At 36.3% G+C, this 22,945-nt stretch overlaps 2 protein-coding genes and 2 pseudogenes across 7 annotated transcripts in view; 2 read left to right on the plus strand and 2 right to left on the minus strand.

The window, feature by feature from the left end:
* Positions 1-1,229: 1,229 nt before the first annotated feature.
* Positions 1,230-6,132, plus strand: LOC306878604 (protein NDRG1-like). The gene is made up of 14 exons (XM_079431032.1): positions 1,230-1,442; positions 1,996-2,101; positions 2,306-2,426; positions 2,934-2,996; positions 3,111-3,171; positions 3,424-3,510; positions 3,650-3,706; positions 3,874-3,977; positions 4,114-4,176; positions 4,275-4,326; positions 4,510-4,557; positions 4,757-4,792; positions 4,922-4,973; positions 5,114-6,132. The coding sequence occupies exons 1-14, from the start codon at positions 1,245-1,247 to the stop codon at positions 5,308-5,310; spliced, it is 1,245 nt and encodes a 414-aa protein (XP_079287158.1). The 5' UTR covers positions 1,230-1,244; the 3' UTR covers positions 5,311-6,132.
* LOC306878605 (CCN family member 4-like) lies at positions 5,976-10,137 on the minus strand. 4 transcript variants are annotated; one of them, XM_079431035.1, is made up of 6 exons: positions 10,070-10,137; positions 9,215-9,457; positions 7,956-8,209; positions 7,491-7,748; positions 7,181-7,374; positions 6,103-7,042 (listed from the first exon to the last, which is right to left on the minus strand). In XM_079431035.1, exons 3-6 carry the CDS (start codon positions 8,068-8,070, stop codon positions 6,743-6,745), a joined length of 867 nt encoding a protein of 288 aa, XP_079287161.1. In that variant the 5' UTR covers positions 8,071-8,209; positions 9,215-9,457; positions 10,070-10,137; the 3' UTR covers positions 6,103-6,742. The 4 variants fall into 4 exon arrangements, with proteins under 4 accessions (XP_079287159.1, XP_079287161.1, XP_079287160.1 ...); XM_079431033.1 differs by lacking the exon at positions 10,070-10,137 and having other exon boundaries at positions 5,976-7,042; positions 7,933-8,209; positions 9,215-9,390; XM_079431034.1 differs by lacking the exon at positions 10,070-10,137 and having other exon boundaries at positions 7,933-8,166; positions 9,215-9,413.
* A 1,521-nt stretch (positions 10,138-11,658) lies between these two features.
* LOC306878557 (thyroglobulin-like) overlaps positions 11,659-22,945 on the minus strand; it is a 31,960-nt pseudogene continuing 20,673 nt past the window's right edge. The window contains exons 36-42 of the transcript in view: positions 21,606-21,802; positions 17,469-17,633; positions 17,223-17,390; positions 16,875-17,062; positions 14,681-14,788; positions 14,427-14,561; positions 11,659-11,836 (exon numbers count right to left, since the gene is read on the minus strand). The product of the transcript in view is annotated as a thyroglobulin-like (transcript). The remainder of the gene's footprint in view (positions 11,837-14,426; positions 14,562-14,680; positions 14,789-16,874; positions 17,063-17,222; positions 17,391-17,468; positions 17,634-21,605; positions 21,803-22,945) is intronic.
* On the plus strand, positions 18,862-21,289 carry LOC306878016 (src-like-adapter; annotated as a pseudogene). The gene is made up of 6 exons: positions 18,862-18,977; positions 19,705-19,789; positions 19,888-19,985; positions 20,161-20,292; positions 20,381-20,507; positions 21,097-21,289. The product of its transcript is annotated as a src-like-adapter (transcript).

Raw genomic sequence — 22,945 nt, forward strand, 5'->3', positions numbered from 1 at the left:
ACTTGGCTGAATGTCACTTCACTTTTTTTTTTTTTTTTTTAAGACCTTTTAATATTTTCTAATGCTCACCCAGGCTGCATTTGATCAAAAATACAGTAAAACTGTAACACTGGAATATTATTAAAATTGTAAATAAATATTTTCTATTTTAATATTGTATTTTATAAATGTAATTTATTCCTGCGGTGGCAAAGCTGAATCTTCAGCAGTCATCATTACTCGGGTCCTTATGTCACATGATCCTTCAGAAATCATTTAGTGCTCAAGACACTTTTTTCTTTTTATTATCAATATGGAAAAAATGAATAGAAACAGATTAATAGAGAGCGCAATGTTCAAAAGAACAGCATTTATTTGAAATATAACATTTTTCGAACAATGACAATGTTTTTACTATCACTTTTTTTTATCAACTTTTAATGCATCCTTGCTGAATAAAAGTATTAATTTCTTTCAAAAAATATCCCAAACGTTTATGTAAATACATGAAGATATGTTGAATCATACAGTAGCCATCAGTTCTGAAAGAGGACTGAACAAACAGCTTGCTCTGTCATGTTGATCCTCCAAGAAGATTTCAGCTTTCCAGGCCACTGTCGCGCACTCGACAGGAACACTCATAGGGGCTCTCAGCATCAATGACGTTTTGACCGAAGACATGCATCTGCCCTGAACTGGCTTACGCCCGCACAAACATGTAGCAGCACATTGTCCCTGTGCTAAATGAGCTTAACGCTCTTACTCTGATGGTGGACCCTGTAAACAGAGTACTTATCAATCACTGTGAGGTCATGGTTCTACCCACTGTGCTACGTGCCTGATGTGTTCTCTGATCTTTTGATGTTTGTGCTTTTTGGAGTCATAAAACATTCACATTTCTTTATCATTAAAGAATAATTCCTATATTTTTACATTGAAAATCATTTGACATTCAAAATATCTTTTGAAAGTTACACAGGCTTGCACCTGAGGGTGACTAAATGATGACAGGATTTTCATTTTTGGGAAAGTGAATCAATAAATAAATGTTGCATAATTTATGTAAAGTGGCCATTTCTATGCAACTCCCAAGATCCCTTGTGTTTCATTCATAAAATGTTTACGTACTATGGGAACACAACAGAGGTGGGACATGTTAAGGGATGCCAGTGTTCAGCTTAACTTACTGATCCAATTTGTTGATCTCTCCATCCTTTAAGAATTAGGCTCCTTCTGGCCACTATGCAAGGCATGCTGGGAATTACATGTTTACGCCACACTGTAAACAAGGGGATATAAAACCCAGACCTCAGTGCATTCTGTGCAACTCGGAGCTTGAGGCAGCAGCAAACCAGGATCTACTCTTTTCAAATACACACAAATTTTTACATCAGCCTTCAACAGCAACTGTAACCATGGTACTGGAGGACTCTGAGTGCAGCATCTTTGAGCTTGACATCACTGTCAGTTGCTTTTATCTTCTGCTGTTGTTCTATATGCTGTTTTATTAGTGGATACACAAGATTTGATTGTGTTTGTGCAAGTTTTATTTCAAGGGGGTTTTGATGTTGATGTTTGTGGTCTGTTGATGGAATTTGTGTTGTTTACTGTCCAGCAAATTTACTACTGTATGTCTGGTCAAGGTGCTTTGGTGTTTTTGTCAGAGATAAGCAGGCTATAACATAAACAAACAAAAAACTTTTTGGGTGAACTGAGGGAAATGTTACGATAAATATATTAATCTAAATCATAATAATCAGTCAAAACTATTTTGAGCCATATGTTCAGACACATTCTTATTGCAGCCATTGAGAATAAATACGATTAATTAGTATTTATATGTCTCTCCATGATAAGAATGCACTAAAGCATTATCATAAATAAATAAATAAATAAAATAAAAAGGTTTATTCTCCAACTAAACATTTTTTGATACGTATGAACACAAGTTCACTGAGAGGAAAACAACAAAATTCTCAATATGTTGCAAACCTAAGCATAAGTTTGCTTTTGTAGGAGGATGATGTGGAGACTGCCTTTGGTCTGGTGCACTGCACCATGATGGGTGTTCCGAAGGGCAACCGGCCTACCATCTTGACCTTCCATGACATCGGACTGAACCGTAAGAACCTCCTCTATACCTTCTTATTCCCCTCTGCCTGTAAGACTTTACCGTAAAAGGTTCAATGTCACTGCAAATGCCAGTGCAAGATCCAGTGCTCTTAAAACAAGATATATAACATCTAATTAGTATTCTGTCTTAATGGACTAAATCATTTGTGTATACCTATCTTAGTAACACATCTGTGTTCTTTTTTTTTTGCAGATAAGAGCTGTTTCGAGACTCTCTTCAATCACAAAGACATGCATGAGATCATGCAACACTTTGCTGTGTGCCATGTTGATGCCCCAGGACAGCAGGACGGTGCCAGCACTCTCTCCACAGAGTAAGTGAGGGGTCATTATGCCACCAGGTCTATCAGAGCATCCAAAGGCGAACAATTAACTAAAATCTTTAGAGTTATGTCTTAGAATTAAAAACACTCTTACTCATTCTGCCAACAACAAAGACAACAAAACTGCTTTAGTTTACATTCCCCAGCCACTAAGACAGGAAATGCGTTTAAACTCTGCTCAATAACAGATCTGCTCTATAATGCAGACAGCTTTAATCAGCACCCTATGGCACCAAACTGACAGAATGTAGGTCAACATGTTGGGTTTGAGGGAAGCAGAGCATGTTTGTGATCTGCCATCTGCTACAACAATATAACGGACATCCATTTCCCATAATCCAACCTTCCAGAACAGAATCCAGACAGATTATGACTTCGCTAATCAGCCAAACCTAATTAACCTATCATGCTGTTTGATTGGACGTGATAGAATTTGACCCCCATATTGTTCCACATGTTTGAGGCTAACAAATAAAGCACTGTCTGTTAATATTGTAGGTATACCTATCCTTCTATGGATCAGCTCTCAGAAACCCTTCCTATGGTCCTCCAGCATTTTGGGTAAGTTATAAAACTGGTTCAGATGTTTAAATCATATTTTTGAGGCTTGTATTATAATCTTACAAGTGATCTTGATCCAAACGTACCTGAATGTTTGCTCTTTTCCCTTCATAGTCTGAAGAGTGTGATTGGAATGGCGGTTGGAGCCGGAGCCAACATCCTGACTCACTTTGCTGTGAGTTCTATACACTTTTCTTGTCAGAAGCGTTGAATTGCTTTGAAGGGATCACAATTTTGCAACTCTCACTACAAAGCAGTGCTGACAGTGTATTCCTGCTCATTATTATTGCAGTCTTGCTTGTTAATACACAGGAATGTTTCCTTTGCACAAATCACATTCCAGTATTGCTTATTAAATAATAACATTTTTTATCATTTTTATTTTTGCATTAATAATTGATTCTTTTTTTGCATGTATCTCTTAAAGCTAAAACATCCAGACATGGTTGAAGGTCTTGTTCTGATTAATTTAAGCGTCAACGCAGAGGGTTTCATGGAAAGGGCAGCACAAAAGGTACAAAAACTGATTTCTTTCTGCTAGATTTGCATTCATTCAAAAGATTGCATTATTAAACTCATTTGAATGAGCTTATAGAGTTTTTCAAAGCCATACCATTGCACAAACCATCACTAAAGCGTTACATTCTCGACAGATTACAAGCTGGACTCATGCTCTCCCTGATACTGTCATTTCACACCTGTTTGGAAAGGTGAGAACTGAGGACGTCTATGATTAATTTGACTGATTAATAATGAAACTAAATTAATTTAGTATTAATATATTAGGATTTGAAATTATATAACCTGCTAATTAATTCTCAATAAGTTATTTGTGACTGTTTTGTCACGTTAATGCTAATGTTTACTAATGTTGTAGGAGGAGATACAGAACAATCATGAACTGATCGCAACCTTCCGTCATCTCATTACAAACAACATTAACCAGTCCAACCTGCAGCAGTTTGTCAAGTCTTACAAAAGGTATCACAAGTTCAATCTGTGCCTTAATCGCTCAGCTCCTGGGTTTGATTCTTTAAATGAGCCTATAGGCTAAGACCTATATATTCTATATACTGCAAGGAGTTACTGAAAGCCTCATCTTTCCATCATTTCTCAGCCGAAGGAATCTGGAGATAGAGAGACCAGTACAAGGAGGAAACGTAAATGCAAGAATGCTCCAGTAAGTTCCGATGACAGCAAACATATGAGATTTTGACTAATATTGCCTTAAACCTTAAAATTGAGCTTCAATGACTAAATTGTTTGTCATCATGACAGGTGTCCAGCTTTGCTGATAGTGGGTGATAACTCTCCAGCTGTGGATGCTGTGGTGAGAATCACTATTTTGCTATTTTCTTAAATATGTTAGAGACCCCCATAGAAATTTATTGTTACTCAAAAGTTATTGGTTGCAACAATTTTCCAATTATTGACTATAAACCATAAATAATTTTAAACTAAAGCAGCATGCAAAACATTAATATAAATATTATATAAATGTTTTACCTCACAGGTTGACAGCAACTCCAGAATGAACCCAACAACAACCACATTTCTCAAGGTCAGTCACCTTACCGTCCTTTGCATTCACTCAAACACATTGATTCACTTTTACATGTAAAATACTAATGGCAGCTAATTTTATATCCCAACATTTCACTGTTATCTGATTTGATGAATAGCTAGTAAAATAACATAACTGATATGAGACAGATATTTTGCGCATCCTTAGTTTTAAACTATTTAAACTTTTTTTCTAGATGGCTGATTGTGGCGGCCTGCCTCAGGTTGATCAGGTAGGCCTATATATAATTCACATTTACAGATTCACATTCAAATCTGCATTTTTTTAATCTTGATCATATTTTTGATTTTATAGTCATTACGAGTATATTTACACAAAATATGTTAATGTTCTCTCACAGCCTGGCAAACTTATAGAAGCTTTCAAGTATTTTATCCAGGGCATGGGCTACAGTAAGCACACATTATTTTAACACTAAAACAATACAGAACTACTATGCAAAAATAACAATGAATAATAGTCATTTTACATTTTATATGAGAGAAAACCATGGTCATACCCTCTGTTATCACTTACTCCTTCTTCTCCACAGTGCCCTCTGCCAGTATGACCCGTCTTGCTCGGTCTCGCACGGCCAGTAACTCATCTCTGGAGCGCAACCGTAACCGCAGCGGTACAAACACGGATGAGCAGCGTGGACGTTCCCACACCGACGTCTCCATGGAGAGCACCCCTGGCGCAGAGCACAGTTCCTCAGGCCCCACACATTCCATCAAACTATCCTGCTGAACGCCTCATGAAAATAACACCACCGTGCAAATCAGAATGGAACTCAGCAGGCGGTTTGATATTGGACCTGAAATCTGATGCGTGTGTTATTAGATAATGTTTAATGTATCATTGGTATTTTTCACAAGGGATGTTTGATTAGAGATGGCCCTCACAGCAAACAAATGCTGTATGTAGCCTACTTAATAGACTTTACACTAGTTGAAAATATCTGAACCAGTGATTTAAATTGCCGTTTTATTACTTACAATATGTAATATTTTATAATTACTGTATTATATAATTATGTTAAGAAGGTTCTATGATGTTTACAGCTTGGCTGTGAGAATGTATATAGGCTATCTTAAAATGCAGCGTGAGTATGTGGGCGATTGTGTTGGAGAGTTCTCTGATAGGGCTGAATGTTTGGGGGGATCTTTTCTATACAATATGTATTGCAGATCATTTCTGTACTTGTAATTTCTAACAGTTAAATTTACATCTGACAGTATTTTCTTAGTCTGAAAATATAGTCTACAGAACATTTGATATAATATCTGAACCATTTATATTGGTTGTGCTTCTTAGAGTCCCATCTTATATTAATGAGCAAGGAAGATATGAATGTTGGTAAGATCACTTTATATTTAACAACTGTGTTCTTAAAATAAAATTAAGTATATTCAGACAGTCTCACTGCTGTTTAATGTCTAACACTGTGAAAAATGATAAATACATACAATTATGTAATGAATTCCACTATAGAAATATGTCCGTAATAAACACACAACAGAAATAAATACAAAAAGCATAAAGCATAAAAATAAGCAAATATCTTTTATTAAAAAAAGATACATTTCCTGCATATTTCCAGAATTAAATATGAAAAGTAACAACTTGGCAAAACAAAAGTGTGACTATCAAGGAGCTCACTGTCACTTCTCTTATATGTATTTCAGAATATGTTATATAACAAAGATACAAACAAGTCCTTTAACACCATTTTAACTAATATATATTTTCAAAAACTGATGACGTGTATTACTTTAAGGAGAATACCCTTTTTTCGTTGAAGGCAATATTTTATAAACATATATTTGCAAAATATAAAAGCAGTTTTTTGGACTTCACAGATTTGGAACTGGAAGTCAACATCTTGAATTGAACATTTTCTTAATTTCATATTTTGTCCCTCATCCATCCATCCATCAGCAATCTTCTTATACCATAAAGTCCTTCAGTCTGAACTGTCATTGTTCCCTTCACAAGCCATCTTATGAGTTACTGTGCTGATGTTTATTCATAAATCATCCGAATTCAATCCAAATTTCTCATCAACAGTGCTTTCTCTGCTCTCCAGCATCCATGTTACTGTCAAGAATGATGCACAGACTACAAATGTGAGCCTCAGGATGCCATAAAAAGAGATTGTATCTGGCACTTAGTGAATTAGTTAGTTAACAATCTCATTGACCTCATAGTATTGCTCGAGATCTGCAAAGATGTCGTTTGGATTCCTGCAGGAGAGGTTGCAGAAGCAGGCGTTGATCCACATGTATTTCCAGAAAAAAACGGATCCATTTGGACACACAAACTCCACCTCGATGGTCTTAGATTTGTATGGGATGCAGCAGCGCTCATCGATACAGACTCCACAGTACTTGGGCCAATACGCCTTCTTACTGACACACCCCGAGATGGTGAAGTTCTGAAACTCTGGCTCACGGTAGATGTTCAGGCATTTCTTACCCGGCTGAGTAACAGATATGACAATCAATACATCCATCCATTCATCTGTCTATCCATTTATCTGCTCTTTATCATACTCTATCATTCAAGTAAATGAGGAAATGGGATGGTAAATTCTTAATGATGGTAAGTAAATTCTTACTCTAAAGTGCTTGGTGATGTCCACCTCACAGGGTCGGAGGTTACACAGTCGGGACTCTTTCTCCATCACACAGCCAGCATTGTCATTAGAGATGCGCTGTGATACGCCCCGCCCACAGGTCTTTGAGCAGGGACTCCATGGCGTTGTCTGGGTAATGCAATTTTTATGCCAAATATCATTAGAGGTGAGGGACACTGAAAAAGACATAAAGAGGAATGATTAGGAGCTAAAACAATGGAAGTTCACCAGAAGATGCTATAAACCTCTGATGGACATTTATCACCACACAAAACAATAATGCATTGCTCACCCTCCTCAGGAGTGTGTCTGGGGTTGGTCTTGCGTGGTTTACGGGACTCCTCGCAGATCCATTTCTCGCAACACTGGCCTGGGATCTTGACTCTCTTGGGCGACTGACACCAGACCCGGGGCGGCAGGGACTCGGTGCAGAGCGACACACATCCAATCGCCCCATTCACACACAGACAACGGTACTTACAATTAGGCTGGAAGCTTTGGCCATTACGGTAAATCACCCCGTTATACTCACAGCCTGTTCCCATAACATCTGAAACACAGAGGAGACTGGATATATGTACTTACAACTAAAAGATTCTGTGACAGTTTTGTGTCTGAGTACCAATTTGACACAGAATAAGAAAAAAAATTTGATATTGCATGCCTGTTATATTAGGAAATTCAACTGCAAGTCACATTAACAAATGTTTCAGGTCACTGAAAAGGTCACTTACATGCACACACTCCTTTTTCGTACCTCGGCTTGTCAGCGCTGTAGTCACAGTAAAGTCCTTTATGATAGTCACAGGTATCTCTCTCATTACAGGTCTCCCCCACCTGCTTGGCACAGGCCTTGCAGCAGTCACATCCATCTGTCAATAAGCTGATGCCATGTGGGCAAACAGGGGCACTCTTGGGGCACTTACAGGGCCATTTGCAGTATCGATTTCTGTAATAAGGGTCCAAATCTGTGGTCACAAGAGGAGAGTCTGTGGAATTGTGGGAACTGGCCTGTGTGGGAAAAAGGAGAGGAACACGAAGAAGATATGCCAACTTTAGCCACTTTGGGGCGATAGAGAGTTTGCTTTGAAATTACATTGAAATTGGGCCCTTTAAATAGGCTCCACAGGATTAGGACAGGATAGACAGCACAGGATCACTTTTACACTGTTACTACACAGAAATACTGTTTTCCAAAACTGATGGCTAATTTTAATAGATATACCAATAGAGCGAAATGCAACATTATTGTCACACAACATTTTGATACGTATAAATCAAACACCTGTGTTAACGTATCGCCTACAAGAGCTGGTTTTGGTTCAGTCTCGTTCGTTTTCTCGCTTCATCAGACCGAGTTTCTCTCTACAGTGGATGAAATGGAAAACCCGGAGTGAATTAAACCTGATTGCAGACTTTATTGTGGTTGGCGCAGAAGAAATTCAGAAATTTACAGAAAACGTGTGCGTGAGGCAGAATTTATTATTAATATTAATAAATTGACAATTGATATTCAGATTATAACAACGCTTTTGTTAGTGTGACTGTGGTAAAATAAAACGATAATAATAAACATATAATTCATAATATATAAATCGTGTTCTATTAGACAGTATGTATTACAATATAGGCTACTGATCGCCTCCTAAACTTGATTCAACATTTCCGAGCATTAACTGCAAAATGGCTCTAACTTATGACTCCTGGCACATAATGCACCAACAGACAGGTTATTATTTGATTTATTGTCATCATAACAAATTAAACAGTCACTATCGTTTAGATATCTCTTTATGCATTTGTGTGTCGTAATGAATTTGCACCTACGCATGACATAGGCTACGACAGCTTGCAGTTTTGCGCTTTCCAAGAATTGCGCTTTGATAAGCAGCTTCACTACTTTAAAGTGCAGTTCACAACAGGTACTTGCTGTTCTTAACAGTAAAAACAACACCTTTAGTTGCGTGAATTTTGAACTCAAAAACCGCATTGAATCAACTGTGTGATAAGACCCACCTGGTGCAAACTGGCTGTCAAAAGAATCCACGACAGGAGTATCCACATTACTATATTCCTGAGAGAAATGCATTGAAACAAGAAATGTTGTTTGCTACAGGTAGAATCCACAAGCGATCCCTCGTGGCATCCACAGAGCGTTCAGTGACGCGCGCAGATGTGTCGGGCAGAGCTCTGGAGTCTGGCGTTACATCAGTCTGTCAGGTTTAGAGGGAGTTTTCTTTCCGTTCACTCCAGTTCAGTCTTCAAGAGGGGAGGAATCAAAATAAAACAACCCAATTATTTAGAAAGCGAACTTGTCCAACAATTTAATATTATCAAATCATTAACAGGGGATACATGTTTAGATTTCTCATGTCTTCGCATAATTATTGCATGACATGAAACCTAAGCAAGCTATTCATTCAGAAACTTCACTTACTGTTCAGAGGATACATGCAATTGCAAGTGTTCATTTAGACCTGAAATTAGATTTTGTTTTGCTTTTGGTTTAATTTAGTGGCATGCAAATAAAAAATACACAAATGTGCAGGAGAGAGTTGAAACCCATTTGTGCTTTTAAGGTCCTCTCCTTGTCAATAACATAATAGTGCACACTAAGTCAGTCCAGAGAAATAAGTTATTTTCACAGAAACAACATAAAACTAACAACTTAAATGTATGCATTGAAGTTTGCAGCGAATGTAATTTGTTTTCTTTAGTGACGCCTTCAATCTGTTTATGACTCATTTAAGGCAAAGAATCCGATTAAGTATTTTTTAAATAATTTTAAGGTATTAAGTTTTCTAAGCAGAATATTGATTTAAAGAGGAGATGCAAACATTATTAAAATAACATAGTTCATTTATTACTTACATTGCTCTAACAGCTTGACATTTGGACACAAATCATTCCAGAGATCAGCAAGAATTCGAGATAAAAGCAACTGAACAAGAGAACTTTGTGTCCCTAAAACATTTCCTCCTGCAGAACTGCCAGGAGCTGTGAATGTAAGTGACCACTGATCAGATGTTGTTGTAATTTAATAGTACTTTCTACAGTTTACTGATAAAATATACTGTATACTGTACTTACCTAATTTGAAAAGGACCTATTTTAACAGTACTTTAATTTACTACAAAAATGAAATATTTTCACAATAATCTTTTATTTTTAAAATTAGATTTGAAAAATATTTGTATTCATGTAAATAAATGCTATTAATAAGAATTCTTTTTTGGTCATATTGCATGTAATTTTAAATAGTAATTGAATTTTAAAACCCAAATGTGGGAAAGTTTAAGCTTGTAACAGAGAAAACTACAGTAAAGCAAAATAACATTGGTATATAATTATATTTTAGGGAAGCACACAAGCAACATTTTGCAAGGTTTGTATGATGTGTTCATATTTTGCCAAAACTTTGAAGTATGCGCTAGATTGTTTTTGAGGTTTCCACTGTTCACAAATTGAAGCCGACAGCTGGGCAGTCTGCCACTGATGCACTAAACAGAAGAACAGTAAATTCTAAACTAATCTCCTACACCACAGACTAAAAAAATCACTGGAAAAAACTTTCATATTTCAGTTACTTAATGTGCAAATTGTTTTCATAGTTCACGCGGAAGTGATTTGAAATTGTCTCAAAATATCCCTCTGAGAAAATGCTCTGACCTTGACTTTGTTCATATGGATGAATGTAATCAAAAGTGTCCAGACAGCTGGAACAGAAGAGTCTAGACAAAGAGGAAAGGCTTCTTATAATCTCCAGGAATAAAGTGATCATTAGCATCTCAGAATAGCCCTCAAATCAGTGGCACACAAGCCTGTTGCAGCATTTGGAAACTTGCAGAAAGGATTACTCGTACATCCTCCTGGCACTTTGGTCGGTCCCATTCCATGTGACTGTATGATGTCTTTATTTTAATATTAAGTCACCTCATTAATTTTTCATGAAGATATTTAAATACTCTAAAGATATTTGAATCACTTTTAAAAATTTGAACAGTGAAGAAGAACCCATAAGTGTTTTCAATGCAGTTTATTGCTTAAATTCTACTATGTTTAGAATCACAATGATTTACATCAACAGAAATACCACAGTATGTGCTAAGATGGAACTGGTTTTAAAGCAATTACAAGAAAATCTGAACATTTTGAGACTAATTGTAAGCATCTTTCTCAGATTTAGATTTGCTTGGAGTCAGAGGGAAGCTGGAGTCTGAGATTGACTTTGGCTCTTGGGTTGGACTTTGAATACCTTCAGAATCTCCCACTGACGTCTCAGGAGAATTTGGCTGTGAAGTCAAAAGACAAAGTCAGGTTTACATATATTACCAAGTGCACAGAATTGTAAAGATTTATAAGCATTTTTGAATGATCAAAAATCCTCTGTTATCTTCCAATCTCTAAATTTAACAACCAGGAGTTAATGTGGATAGAGTAGTACTAACCGGTAGAGGTGATCAGAGCACATATTGAGACCAGAAGGAACACTGAGGACTCTGGAGGTTCTTGCAGTTCTTGAGAGTAAAGGACAGCTCCTTATAGCCCCGTCCACCTGGGTGAGGCATGTACTGAGGCCATGGGGGTAAGAACTTACTGAAAGATGTCCTAGATGCTACAAGAGGCAGGTTGGGGTTGCTGTGAAGAGCAGAGGAGCGATGAATAGGGCTGTGCAACATCAATAAGGTTAGTTTGAGTAAATTTTTCTAACCTTGCAATTTTCATTTAAAATGTCATAACGCAATCTTTTGGTGAAACAGCAGACATCTCTCTGGTGACAGATGCCAGACTTCTCCAATCATTTAGTTGTTTTAAAGGGATAGTTTACAACAACAAAAAAAATCTCATAGATTACTCATACTTAAGTAATTTGAAACCAGTGGCGGACTGGCCATCTGGAGCACCAGGAGTTTTCCCGGTGGGCCGTTGTACAATGCGGGCCGGCCCTTTGCATAAAATATATATAGAAAATGGATTGGAGTACATGTATGTATTTCCTTCCATCGGCCCAGACGAATGGCCCGGGCCGCACGGCCCACTTCTTTCAAAAATTCTAATTAATTTAGCGTGCTCCTGCTCAGTGCAGCGGCTCATAAGCGATCATCAATGTCAAAATGTTTGAAATAGTGTAGAAGGCGGGATTTACTGTTCACAGACGCTGAGGTAACAGCTAACATGACGAGACAATTCAGCAATATTTGCCAACCCTTGACGAAAAGAAAAAAAGAACGGAAAAAAAAAAAGTTAAACGCCAGACATTAATTTTCAGGAATGCTTTTTGATTTTAATGCAATTTACATTATTCGTCACAATGTAGGCTATACATAATAGCAGTTATCAGCAGACATGAAATAAGAGTTAATGTATATCTCTATATAGGCTTTCTTCCATGATTTCACGTGTCTAAGAAAATGTTTAAAAATCTATTAAAAAATATTCTCAATCTTACTATAAAACATTGTACATATGAAGACTTATTTCGAGTGCTGTGCATAGGAAAGTGATTTATATTATAGGCCTAATAAAAATATAATTTGCTTATTAATTCACATGCATTAGCCTATTTTATATACACACTGGTGGTTACAAGTTTGAAATAATTAAGGCTTTTTATTTATTTGTTTGAAAGAAGATTGAATTTATTTGATCAAAAATATAGTACAACAATAATATTATGAAATATTACACTTAAAATAGTGGATTTCTATTTAGGATGTTTTAAAATGTAATTGATTTTTGTGATCAAAGCTGAATTTTCAGCATCATTACTCCAGTCTTCATTGTCCCTTCAGAAATCAGAAATATAATTTGAAATATAAGTACTTTGTAATAAGTGTAAATATCTTTACTGTCACTTAAATCAATTTAATCATATAATATCATATAATTTTTTGATTTATATTTTTTAATCTTACCCAAGACTGAATGGCATGATATTTTCCACAAAAATATGAAGCAGCACAACAGTTTTCAATATTGATAATAATCAGAAATGTTTCTTGATCAGCAAATCAGCATATTAGAATGATTTCTGAAGGGTCATGTGACACTGAAGGCTGGAGTAATGATGCTGAAAATTCAGCTGCGCATCACAGCAATCAATTATATTTTACTATATATTTGCATAGAAGACAGCTATTTTAAATTGTAAGATTATATATTTCACAGTACTGTTTACTGTATTTTTCATCATCAAAATAATTTGTATACTCTTTTCCACAATTGGAGCTCTATTCCTTAAAATGATAGATGTCAAGCTCCTGCAAAAGGACAAATACTGTATATGACCATAAAAACAGTCTGCATTCTGCACTATTGAAGTCTTCTAGACGGTACCAGAGCATTGTGTCAGATGGACTGATAATATAGGTATTTAACTTGAGTGATATTAAACTGTCCCTTGTAAAAATTCTTCAAAATTATTTACTATATGCCATATACACCAGAAAAGACAAATTATAATGTAAAGTAGTATGCTACACACCGATCTGCAACACACCACACCACACCACACCATAAATGAGTGTTTATGGTGTGGTGTGGTGTGGTGTGTTGCAGATCGGGTTTGGTGGGCCGCTCTGTGCCAAAAAAGTACAGGGACACTTTTTGGCCCCAGTCCACCCTTGTTTGAAACCCTCTGAAACACCAAATTAAGAAACATGAGATGTTTCTGCCACCTCCATTGAAAGTCCATGTAAACAAAACTTAAAATATCCAAAAAGATTCATCATTGTTAGATGAAATAAAAACCTAAATTAGAGGTTATATAAAGCGGTTATTTCTCTTCACAAGACTTGGATTAATTTTATACTGCCTATATCTTTGGATCTTTAAATTTTGGTTACATGGACTTGGAGGGACACAAATCTCTCAGGTTTCTTTAAAAATATCTTTATTTTTGTTACAATGTTAGTAAATGATGACAGAATTTTCATTTTGGGGTGAACTGTCCTTTTAAATTCTGCCCCTTCTTACAACTGACCAGGGCTGCGTTGCCCAAAAGCATCGAAAGCATAAGTTGATCGTAGCTCCATTGGTGGCAACGGGTCTACAATGTACTTAGGCTTACGAGGCTTTTGAGAAATGCAGCCCAGGCTGACTATGAGATCTGCCTCAATCCGATCAACAACTGATGGACAGAATCAAGTCCTGCCCTACATTTTTTGATAATCCGTTTCACTCAGATGTAAAAAATAAAAAAAATACAGAAATGGTTGATGATAAATACCCAGACTTTATGAAGTTTGCCATGTAGTTCATGATCTAAGGTAAGCGTCCTCTCTTCGGTGCTGAAGGGGTCACGCGTTTCTGAGGAGGAACTCCAAAGAGGTACTGCACATCCATCGGAGCTGACAGGTCAACACTATAACAAAAACATATTTAGAGATTCTTCTTGGAATGTGATCGATTTTATTACAAGTGGTACCATAAGTTCTGTGAAATCGTATAAGTATGATATTAAGCATATAGAATGAAAGGCACCTGTTGTACACGGCGTCCTCAGGAAGGTGGTACATGTGAACACTAGATCGTGTGTTGGCTGCCCAGAATTCAGCCATGTCCACAGCTAGACAGATGATGAACAGATCTCTGTAGAAATAAATGGATCTAATGTTGACAAACCAAGCTACTTTAACTAAAATCTCATTTTTATTCATCAAAATCTACCCTTTTTGCTGATATCCACCACAAGACTACAGGCGGTAAAATAGAAAGAAACTTGATAAACCAAAGTTCAAAGTAAGTGATCTGTCCATAACTTGTATATAGATCGTGCACATGGTCATTAAAAAATACCATCAGGGTAACACACATTACACTAAAATAATGCAATAAACATTCACTAAACACAAAATAATAACAAAGAAATGGCAAGCAACACATTGCAAACAGTGTGAAATTAAACAATGTAAAGAATGAAATTGTATTTTATTGTAAATAATTTTTTTTTTTTTTTTTTTTTACTGAGTACAGTATATATGCCACAGTGTTGAAACAAAAGAAAATGAAATGAAGTGAAAAAAAGGATCAGGAAATGATGCCGGACTTAAACTTGGCTTTATCAGGTTCTATATGTTCTTTTGTCTCTTTCCTGTTTGTGTTGCTATGCTGCTGTGTGCAGCAGGTCACTCGGGTGTGTTGGTCAGGTTTGGTCTGTACTATATCTGACACTAGTGATTATGTGGGCAGCCAGCTTGTCCTCCTTCTGAACTGCTTTCACAGTTACAGACAATTCAGAGAAAGAAGCAGAAATTTCAGGACACAGAAGTCCAAAAGAAAATTGCTTTTCAAAAAATTAGCTTAAAGTATTGTGAACAAATAGTATTGAATTCCATGCATATTTAAAACCAGTGTCATTGTAGAAATTAAATCATCATTTTGTTTTATTTGACTCTTACTGTAGCAGAAATTTAATTCTACTCAGCATTTCCAAAAGTGAACAATGTAGTGTTTGAAGATACGATCTGGTAATCACAAACAGCAATAAATCAGAGGGAAAAGACTGAGCTTTTTGTTAAATCAACTCTTGACTCAAAACATTGTACAGTGCTAGCCTGTTGAAATCATATTTTCCAGACACACTTGAATAAAATTCAGAATTATAATGTTTGACAAACTGAGCTCAAGGAGGATGCATCCGCCACGCATATCAAATTACCATTATAACATCATTAGAAGTGCCACAGACAATTTTTGTACAGTGTTTTATTTATTTTTACATATTTTTTGGTTTCAATATTACCTATCCCCATCCAGTATAAAACCTTCATTGCTAAAGTGTAATGAAATTGTTGAAATTGATTGATGATGAGTGACAGTTTTTACTAGGACTGTTTTAAACTCACACTTGAGTATATTTCAGTTAGAGACCTATATATATATATATATATATATATAATTTCCTTCCACTTTGCCACAAACACAGCAGCCTCCCTCCACACCCTCTGTGAATGCAAGACAAGCGCAGAGTCCTGCCCTAAGGCTCAAAATGATTTCAGCTCTGGACTCCTCGGCATTCCAGACCACTTAACATTTTTTCAAGGGTCTGAACAAACATAATCGCTCACTTGGGCAGCTGTGATCACACTGAAAGAGAAAATCTATTGTTCATTTTTGCATCCAACTAAAGAGTTGCAACTAAGCTTTACAAACAAAATGCTGATCAGGGGCTTTTAAATTAGATTAATTTTACCATTGCATTCATTAACGTGGCATGAACTGGGAAACATTTTACTTCTCTAACAAATAATTTTGGTCACTTGGAGAGTACAGTAAAATGAACCTTTTAATGTTTTTAAAAGAAGCTTTTCACTCTCCAAAACTGGATTAATTTGATAAAAATTGTACAGTAAAACCGCAATATTGTGAATTATTAAACTTATTAAAATTATATATATATATATATATATATATATATATATATATATATATATAAATAAACATTGTTAAAATAATATCTATAAATCTTGTAAAAATGTTTAATTGTAACTTTTGATCAATTTAATGTATCATTGCTGAAAAAAGTTTTAATTTCTTTCAATAAATAAACAAATAAATACATTTTAGACCACTTTTGAATGGTTGTGTAACTTTGTGCATGTGCATGCTTTCTATGAAACATTCTTATAATGAAAACAAAACACATTTTTGTTCTGTATGACCTTCCACCTCTTACCTTGTAGCATTTTCCAGTGCGCGAGAGAACACATTGTATCCTGAGGGTGTGGGGGAGTGCTGTAAAGAGTAGAACCAGGTCGCGTCCTCCTTCACGAAAGCATTAGCATCATCTCCACCCATAGAGTTAGACAGGGCTGCGTAAAACATCATCTTGCTGTCAGTCCTTCCCTGAAGCTGCTCGAAATTCTCCTCAAATGAAAGAAAACACAAAAATCAATAAGAAAATATGAGCCACCTGAATAACTAGTTACATTTTTATCTAACCACTCCCGGTTTTAATTCTCACACTATCTTTTAGGTGCTTTCCTCTCGCACATTTCTCAGTCTGATACATTTGTGGCCTGACCTTAATGTTCTTGGATCTGCTGATGAGGCCGTCTTCAATGGATGACCCTAGAAGTAATTCAACTTTGTGGAAGCGTCTGGACCGAAGGGCCACAGAAGGCTTTTCCCGAACTACAGTTCCATCAACCACCGGTGACCAGGCCTGCAGAGGACCACTCACTGCTAACAACTACACACAAACAAAAACACCCAGAGGATGTTAAACGACTGTTTTGTGCATTTTCTTCACAAAAGCAACCCATTGTACCTTGGTCTGAGCAGCGTTGATGCTCTGAGCCGGTTTACTCCTTTGGCAGGTCAGCAGCTGTGAAGTATCAGAGGCCGAGCAGCCCAGTTCCCTAGCCAGAGATGCAGTTTGCACCTGGGCTTTAGATGTACTCATTACAACAGCTGGAGAAAACACAGATCCACCCTATAAGCAAACAACAGCATTGTTTAGCACTAGATGTGACCACTAAAAAGGTATCTGGATCTTTAGTCATCAACCATGAAAAAATTCTTTTCATCTAGATGTCATTAATTATGGTTTTTTTGTTTTACTTTAAAGACATTTTTTAATCAGTTTGAGAACTGAGAGAGAATTTAGAGCACTTTTCCAGTCAGACTCAAATGTCAATGAGACATAAACACGTTTTAGATTAATCTATTATGGTTTAGACCAAAAAATGCGTCAAAACAGAAAATCATGAACCCGTGAGTGGTTTTCTTTACCACTGCTATTTATACACCTATTTAACAGAAGCGGTGCATTATTTCCATATATAGAGCATATGTGAATGAATTTGCATGCGATTATAAAGCTGTTTCATTTCAACACTTCCTATTTTTGCTTATTTGTGAAGTGGAAAGTGTGGTGAGACAGCTTACCTGTATACTAAGGCCATGCCCTTAAACTCTTATCAGTGGGAAGTTGCACAACAGAACAACAGCAGAATCTATAAGAAGGGGAGATTGTCTCGGTTGGGACAGGCATCTGATGGCTGATTGGGTGTGATAAACTTGTAGGACTAGCTGTGGGAGCTGGGGGAGGCACTCTCACAAGCCAAAGAACTCTGGAGGATTTCAGACAAACTCGTACTAATGAAGACCTTCCACCAAGAGGTATGAAAATACTGAGCACTGTTTGAGTGACTGGTTTCAAGTGATGTTCTCAGTTATTGTAAGCTGATGCCACATCGTTTCAAACATTTACAGATGTTGTGGTGTGTGAAGAGACTCAAACTGTATTAATACATATATTAAGCTGTGGTCTGTCCTTGAAATGAAATGGTCAATAGCCTAAGCTGAACTCCTCTCTATTCGAACAAAAATAAAGTTTGTGTATGACCTAAAAAATAACAAGTCTCTAAAATTGGACATAAGTGCGCAAGAATTAGCTGTCAACACACCCAGGACTGAATAGTAACAAACAAGGAAGTTTGTTTTTCTGTTTAGTCATAATTTGTGACTAAAAAAAAAGGCTAAAGCAGCATATTCGAAGTACTTCCTGCACTGCAACATAAATACAAATGATTAATACTAAAAACCTTCCTAACACAGATGCTCAAAAATACAGGTCTGTTTCATTTTGTTTCAGCTAAAAAACATTAAAAAAAACAAGTAACAAACATAAACATTATGAAAATCAATGCAAATGCAAAATGTTCTGTTTGACAGTGGATGAGAATGACATGGCATTAGTGTTGGATAACTACCCTCCTCCTGATATCTGCGAGCTCATATTTCGAATGGGAGATTGGCTGAAAATAGTGTCTGAGTAAGTATTATTATCATATGCTTCTACAAGAGCTTTTGTCTGTATGCTAACAGTAAAATCGGTCTCTTAACATGCTTCGCAAGATTATTACGCAAGATATGCTAGCAGAAACATATAAGTTCAGCTATGCAAACACATACCCTCTGCAATCCAAAAGAGTGTTTGTTTGTTTTTTGGCAAGTCTTTCATGCTCACAATTTATTTGATCAAAAACATAGTAAAATACTATTTTTTTATTTTGCAAAGCTGAATTTTCAGCAGTCATTACTCCAGTTATTCTGGAAACCATTCTAATATGCTGATTTGGTGCTTAAGAAACATTCATAATTATTAATGTTGAAAACAGCTGTGCTTCTTAATTTTTGTGAAAACAGTTATATAATTTTCATGATTCTTTGATAAATACTATGTATAAAGAGAAGGGGGGGGGTTGTATGTTTGAAGTGATAGTAGATAGATACATTATTTGTATGTTTGAAGTGTTGTATGTTAGTAGTAACTATATTTTACATCAATAACACTGACAGTTGTTGGGCAATGCACAACTGACCACAAAACCTTGAAGCCAGTGTTAACTTTAACACTAGCCTTCTTGCAGCTCTTTTACACACACAGAACACGGTTTCTAACTTAATAGAAATAGGTTGTTTTTTATCATTATAAACCTTTAAATTACAAATGACAAGAACAGTTTACATACATTTTTACAAGTCTCACTTTCTTTCAGAGAAGGGTACTGGTGGAAGGTCTACTCAGTCAACACTAAGGAAGTGAACTATATACCGCACTGTCATGCCTCAAGTCTACCATGGGTAGGTTCTGAATTGCCATGCTACCTTCTTGTCAATGAGCTTCCACTAGTTGTTTAATGTACCACTAGAGCTAATGGAAACATTCTTGACTGTCTCAGGTGGCTGTTTGAAACTGTGACCAGACCAAAAGCCGAGGAACTGCTTCAACACCCAGAAAACCGAGTAGGGTCGTTCTTAATCAGAGAGAGCACAAAAGGTCAGAATATGTATTTAAGATGAACATAATATCCTAGTCTAGTCCCACACAGCACAAGATCTGGTCCATATTTTATCTTATTCTGGATGACAGACAGAGTTTTATAAACAGACCAATCCAAAGGATCTTCTGAAAAATATTTTGGCTTGTTCAATAATATGGCTGATTTTTCTAGGTTCGTACACCTTATCTGTGCGCCACAGAACTATTAAGCATTATCGAATAGATAGAATGCCTAACAACTGGTACTACATCTCTCCACGCCTCACATTTCAGTGTCTGGAAGATCTGGTGAACTACTACACTGGTAAATCAAATACTACACCAAAAAACAACTAGTTTTAGTGTGAAAGATGGCCAATTTGATTCAGATTTTCCCTCTCGCTCTGGTTTAGATATAGCAGACGGACTGTGCTGTGTTCTAACTGGCCCATGTTTGATCGCCTGTGAAACCGCTCTGAGTGAGCTCACGAAAACACCTGAAGGGAGAAAATTATCTTTTGACTTGAGAGCAGTGAACAGGTAATAAGATCAATAAAAGCTGCTTAAATAAAGTCTGCTATGCTCACCGAGGTGATTTTTTAACCAAAAGTACAGTAGAAACAGTAATATTGTGAAAATGACTTAGAAAAATATAAAAATGTTTTCTATTTCGATATATTAAAAATAATAATTTTTCAATTAATTTATTCCTGTCATGGCAAAGGTGAATTTTTAGCATCCTTTACCCCAGTCTTCAGCGTCACATGATTCTTCAGAAATAATTGTAATATGCTGATTTGGTGCTAAAGAAATTCTTATTATTATCGAAGTTGGAAAACAGTTGTACTACTTAATATTTTTTAATGAATAAAACTAAGTGAGTATTTATTTATTAAATGTACAAGTATGTACTGTCACTTTACTGAATAAAAGTATTAATTAATTTTTTCAAAAAAGTTTGATCCCAAACTTTTGAATAGTAATGTATATCTTACAATTTTCTGAAACTAAAACTGAAATTCATATATTTAATAAGTATTTGAACTATCATGTGAACATGGAAGCATTTTAAATACTGTAAATCTTTTCAGACAACATCTGTAACACTAATGCATTTTTCCTCGCTCAGCTCGGAGCTCGTCCACCAGAGCTACGGGGTTCAGAACAGTGTCTCTTCCTACCTGTCTTTGCTGGGACAGCAACAGAAACCAGAGAAAAAGAAGTTTAGTTTGAAGAAGAGGTGAAGGTCTGTCTACATGACACCAAACCACCAGCTTGAAAGTTTGGCCACTGTGGAAGACAACTATGAGGAGGTGCCTTGATAGATCACATCTGATTCATTCCAGGAGCTCAAAAGCTGATAGAGGGATATCTAAAGGCATTGTTGGGTCTGGACTGGAAAGAGACAGACTTTTTGTCAGAGAAAAATGAAAGTTCCTCAAGCATGTGTTTATTTAAATTTGAGCTTACGAAGCTTTGAGTATGAATGTTTTAAGATGGTTGTGCAACCGTGCAGCGTTATTTTTTGGACTGGAGAAGGTTGATTTTACTGTAAATGTGACCTCAGACATTAGTCTTGTTATATAAAACAGTGATGTCGTGTAACCGGCAGTTGGACCTCAGAGTTTCTGTTCTTACCATTAACAAAGCACGGCGGAAAAGTGATGAAGCTGACGGTGAGGTGAGATGAAGACTCGCAATGTCGGCTCCGTTTCTCTCTGCTCCCACTGTGACTTTAGTGGGGTCTCCTCCAAACAGAGCAATGTTCTTCTGAACCCAGCCCAGAGCAGCTGCCTGGTCCTGCAACCCATAATTCCCCGGTAGAGGACTGGAACCTACACAGAGTCAACAGAGTTCAATTCATCAGGCACATCCAAATGTGTTTTCCACACATAGACTAAAACTATGACGCAAGAAGATTTGCAATAAATGACTGAAAAATCACCTTTTCATTATAACCAGCATGTGAAAATCGATCCATTATACAATAATAATAATAATCTTTTAAGTGTTTAATAAAATATTCCCAGCTCCACAGGGGTTTGGCTGGGAAATACCACTGTCACAAACAGTTCAAGACACTTAAGGAAGCCAATCAGGCTTCTGCACAGCTTTCACTGCTTGATGTTTTTGGCTGAACAATGAAAGCTCATCCTGGCAGACCACTCAAAGGCACCAGTTAGGCCTCCTTTTCAAACTTACTCAGCCAAGGGTGGCAAAGGGGAATAGAATCTGAATATTTTCACAACCACTGTGCGGAATGGAACTTCTCACATGGACATTACGTAACCATATTCCATAACCATATCCACTCCATTTTTTTTGGAATTCCTTTTTATGGAATAAATTATCCAATTTTTGCAATACATCATTTCTAACCATACAGAGCTTCCAGGACACAGTTTAACTCCATTGTAGGATATATAATAAAACTGTCTTCATAACATTGAGATTCATTCCTTAAAATATTTTCAGGACTTTTCAGCATAAAGTGTCCAGGAAAGCTCTCTCTTTTTTGATGCATGAAAACAAACACATCAACAATAAAGACAAATAAAACTAAAGATGATTGTATTCAGGGCTCATAATGGTGAGGACTGTGTTATGTATTAGATTCTATATTATATGTTGCTCTATGCCAAGGGTTTTCAATCTTTACATATCCAGAACCCAGAAAAAAAGTTTATTATCCAATGGATGTACAATGAAAAGTTTATTTTCTTTTAAATAAATTAATAATTTCATTCAGCAGGGGTGCATTAAATTGTATAAAAGTGAACTTTGAACATTCTATTTCTAGAATCCAGAAAAAAATGTTTCACAGTTTCCACAAACACATTAAATAGCACAACTGTTTTCAGCAGATAATAAGAATTGTTCCTTTGGCAACAAAACAGCATATTAGAATGATTCCTGAAGGATCGTGTGATGCTGAAGACTGGAGTATTGGCTACTGAAAGTTTAGCTTTGCCATTACA

The sequence above is a fragment of the Barbus barbus genome, assembly GCF_936440315.1.
Source record: "Barbus barbus genome assembly, chromosome: 12".
Classification (NCBI taxonomy): Eukaryota; Metazoa; Chordata; class Actinopteri; order Cypriniformes; family Cyprinidae; genus Barbus; species Barbus barbus.

Coding starts and splice junctions, on each gene's coding strand:
- LOC306878604 (XM_079431032.1), top strand. CDS start 1,245: ATGTTTACGCCACACTGTAAACAAGGGGATATAAAACCCAGACCTCAG. Junction 1,443..1,995: donor TCTTTGAGCTTGACATCACT/GTCAGTTGCTTT, acceptor TTGCTTTTGTAG/GAGGATGATGTGGAGACTGC. Junction 2,427..2,933: donor GCCAGCACTCTCTCCACAGA/GTAAGTGAGGGG, acceptor TTAATATTGTAG/GTATACCTATCCTTCTATGG.
- LOC306878605 (XM_079431033.1), bottom strand. CDS start 9,262: ATGTGGATACTCCTGTCGTGGATTCTTTTGACAGCCAGTTTGCACCAG. Junction 7,375..7,490: donor CAGACACACTCCTGAGGAGG/GTGAGCAATGCA, acceptor TGTCTTTTTCAG/TGTCCCTCACCTCTAATGAT. Junction 7,043..7,180: donor ACATCACCAAGCACTTTAGA/GTAAGAATTTAC, acceptor TCTGTTACTCAG/CCGGGTAAGAAATGCCTGAA.